This window comes from Rhagoletis pomonella, unplaced genomic scaffold (genome assembly GCF_013731165.1).
Source record: "Rhagoletis pomonella isolate Grant_MI unplaced genomic scaffold, Rhpom_1.0 Rhpom_scaffold_00005, whole genome shotgun sequence".
NCBI classification, from domain to species: domain Eukaryota; kingdom Metazoa; phylum Arthropoda; class Insecta; order Diptera; family Tephritidae; genus Rhagoletis; species Rhagoletis pomonella.
The window spans coordinates 4,929,501-4,932,081 of NW_023458559.1; the positions used below are offsets into that span (position 1 = coordinate 4,929,501).

The window sequence follows — 2,581 nt, forward strand, 5'->3', positions numbered from 1 at the left end:
GCAGCTGGTGGAACACCACTTCAACACTTTCGAGCGGCTACAGACAGAGCTCGAGTCACTGGACGAATCTCAGCTGGAAGTGGATCATCGCACAACATTTGAAGACACTTTTTGTGAAGTGAAGAGTGCAATCATTGAGCGCATGTCGGAGTTGCGCAGGGTAGACACGCTCAGCAGTACGAGAGTGGTCGCACCATCCCCGTCGACGCCTCGCCACAGCTTGCCGAAACTGCAGGTAACCAAGTTTAGTGGCAGCTACACAGAATGGCTGGACTTCTTCAATATGTTTACAACCCTTGTACACAATAACTCGGGACTGGAGGACATAGAGAAGTTCCAGTACTTGCGCTCGTGCCTCACACACAACGCCTTTCGCTTGGTACAGTCGCTAGAAGTTACCTGCAGTAACTACAAGCGCGCAATCGAGGTATTAATCACCAGATACGACAACAAGAGGTACATATTTCAATCGCATTTGCAAGCAATACTCAACTGCAAGGGCACACGGCCTGCAAACGCTTCATCATTGAGAGAATTTGTCGACAGCATAAACGCGCATCTTCGGGCAATGCAATCATTTGCCTCACCAAATCAAATTGCGGATGGTATACTACTCCAACTTATAGTTGCAAAATTGGATCCAGATATGCAAGTGAAGTGGGAGGAAGAAATTGTAGCAACATGCGACAAAGCGAGCTCCCCAAGCCTTCATCTGCCGTCCTGGGATGATCTGACGAAATTCATCGAACGCCGATGCCAAACAGTAAGCATCATTGAGGCCAACAAAGGTTCACTAGGCAAAGGCACGTCAACAGCAGCAACAAAATCCTCAGGGCAAAAATCAACATTCACAGCAACCGCAAACAACAACAAATGTACGCTTTGTAATGAAAGCAACCACCATACGGCCTTTAAGTGCACTAAATTCACACTGATGGATCCAATGAAGCGCTACATCTTGGTTAAGAACAATCGTCTTTGTTTCAACTGCCTAGGAGCAAAGCACACAGCACCCAATTGCCCATCAACTAATCGATGTCAAGAGTGCAAATAGCCTCATCACACTCTTCTTCATAGAAGTCAACAACCATCTGTAGGTGATCAAGCACTACATCAAGCATCTACATCGGCGCTGCATGCAGGTAGGCCACATCAGGACGTTATCTTGGCAACTGCGCTAGTGCAGTTGCACAATACACATGGAACAACGCTAATGGCTCGTGCTTTGCTGGACTCTGGGTCCCAGCTGAGTTTCATCTCCGAGCGCATTGCCCAATTATTAAGGGTCAAGAGAAACAAGGTGACCACGGAAATTAGTGGAAATGGGTCCATGTTGACCACGTCACGATACTCAGCAGTCATCGAAATTAAATCACTCCATAGTGGATTTGCAGCACTAACAGAGGTGGTAATCATGCCATCAATTTCGTCGTCTCAACCACAAAAATCCATCGACATCGTAGCCTGGAGCATACCAAAAAACATAGCCCTAGCTGACGACACATTCAACACATCCGGTCCGATTGATTTGCTAATTGGAGCAAGTCTCTTCTTTGACATCCTGTCAGTAGGCCAGATAAAGATCGGAGAGGAGCTGCCAATACTTCAAAAGACTCAATTGGGATGGATAGTGGCTGGTGCAATCAACTCACGCTCAGCGCTATCATCATCATCATTACCAACAGCGGTGTCATTGTTGGAATCCGTCAATCCACCAACACTTACACAATCACCATTAGACGAGTCTTTAGAACGCTTCTGGAGACTTGAAGATACTGCCCGTCATCAAGCAAATTCACGAACATCACCCGAAGAAGAATGCGAGGCTCACTTTCGTCAAAATACCACTCGTTGTCCGCTAACGAATAAATTCATCGTTCGACTACCATTTTCTGAAGAGCCATCCGTACTTGGACAATCAATCGACATAGCAAAGCGACGTTTTTACGCAATGGAAAAAAGGGTGCTACGCGATCCAGTACTCAAGACTGAATACAGTAAATTCATGCATGTGTACATAGAGCTTAAGCACATGACGTTGGTAGATCCGCATGAATTCACCGCTAAGGTGGGCACGTATATTCCACACCATTGCGTCAAAAAAATGGACAGCTCAACGACCAAGCTACGGGTGGTGTTTGACGCTTCGTGCAGCACCTCCAATGGAAGGGTCCTCAACAGCATTCTTCGCGTTGGACCCAATCTACAAGATGACATCGTAACAATCTTGTTAAGGTTTCGCACTCATCGATATGTTCTAATGGCCGATATAGCCAAAATGTATCGGCAAATCATTGTAGATCCAAGGGATGCTAAGTGGCAGTGCATTCTGTGGCGCAACACACCCAACGAGCCACTTGCAACATACCAGCTGCAAACGGTCACCTACGGAACCAGCTGTGCGCCATTTTTGGCAGTTCGATGTTTGCAACAATTAGCACATGAAAATATGTCGGCATATCCAATTGGAGCACCGATTACTCTTCGTGATTTCTACGTCGACAACCTGATGACTGGTGGTGCTACAATCGATGAAGTGAACTCCATAAAAACCGAAGTCAGCAGTCTGTTAAAAACTGGG

The 2,581-nt window shown here is 46.5% G+C and overlaps 1 protein-coding gene across 1 annotated transcript in view; it reads left to right on the forward strand.

The window, feature by feature from the left end:
* The window catches only part of LOC118739764, a 7,176-nt gene that overhangs the window by 539 nt on the left and 4,056 nt on the right, over positions 1–2,581 (forward strand). Inside the window, exons 3-4 of the mRNA XM_036471270.1 lie at positions 5–1,002; positions 1,078–2,557. Coding sequence (XP_036327163.1) covers positions 5–1,002; positions 1,078–2,557 — 2,478 coding nt within the window. The remainder of the gene's footprint in view (positions 1–4; positions 1,003–1,077; positions 2,558–2,581) is intronic.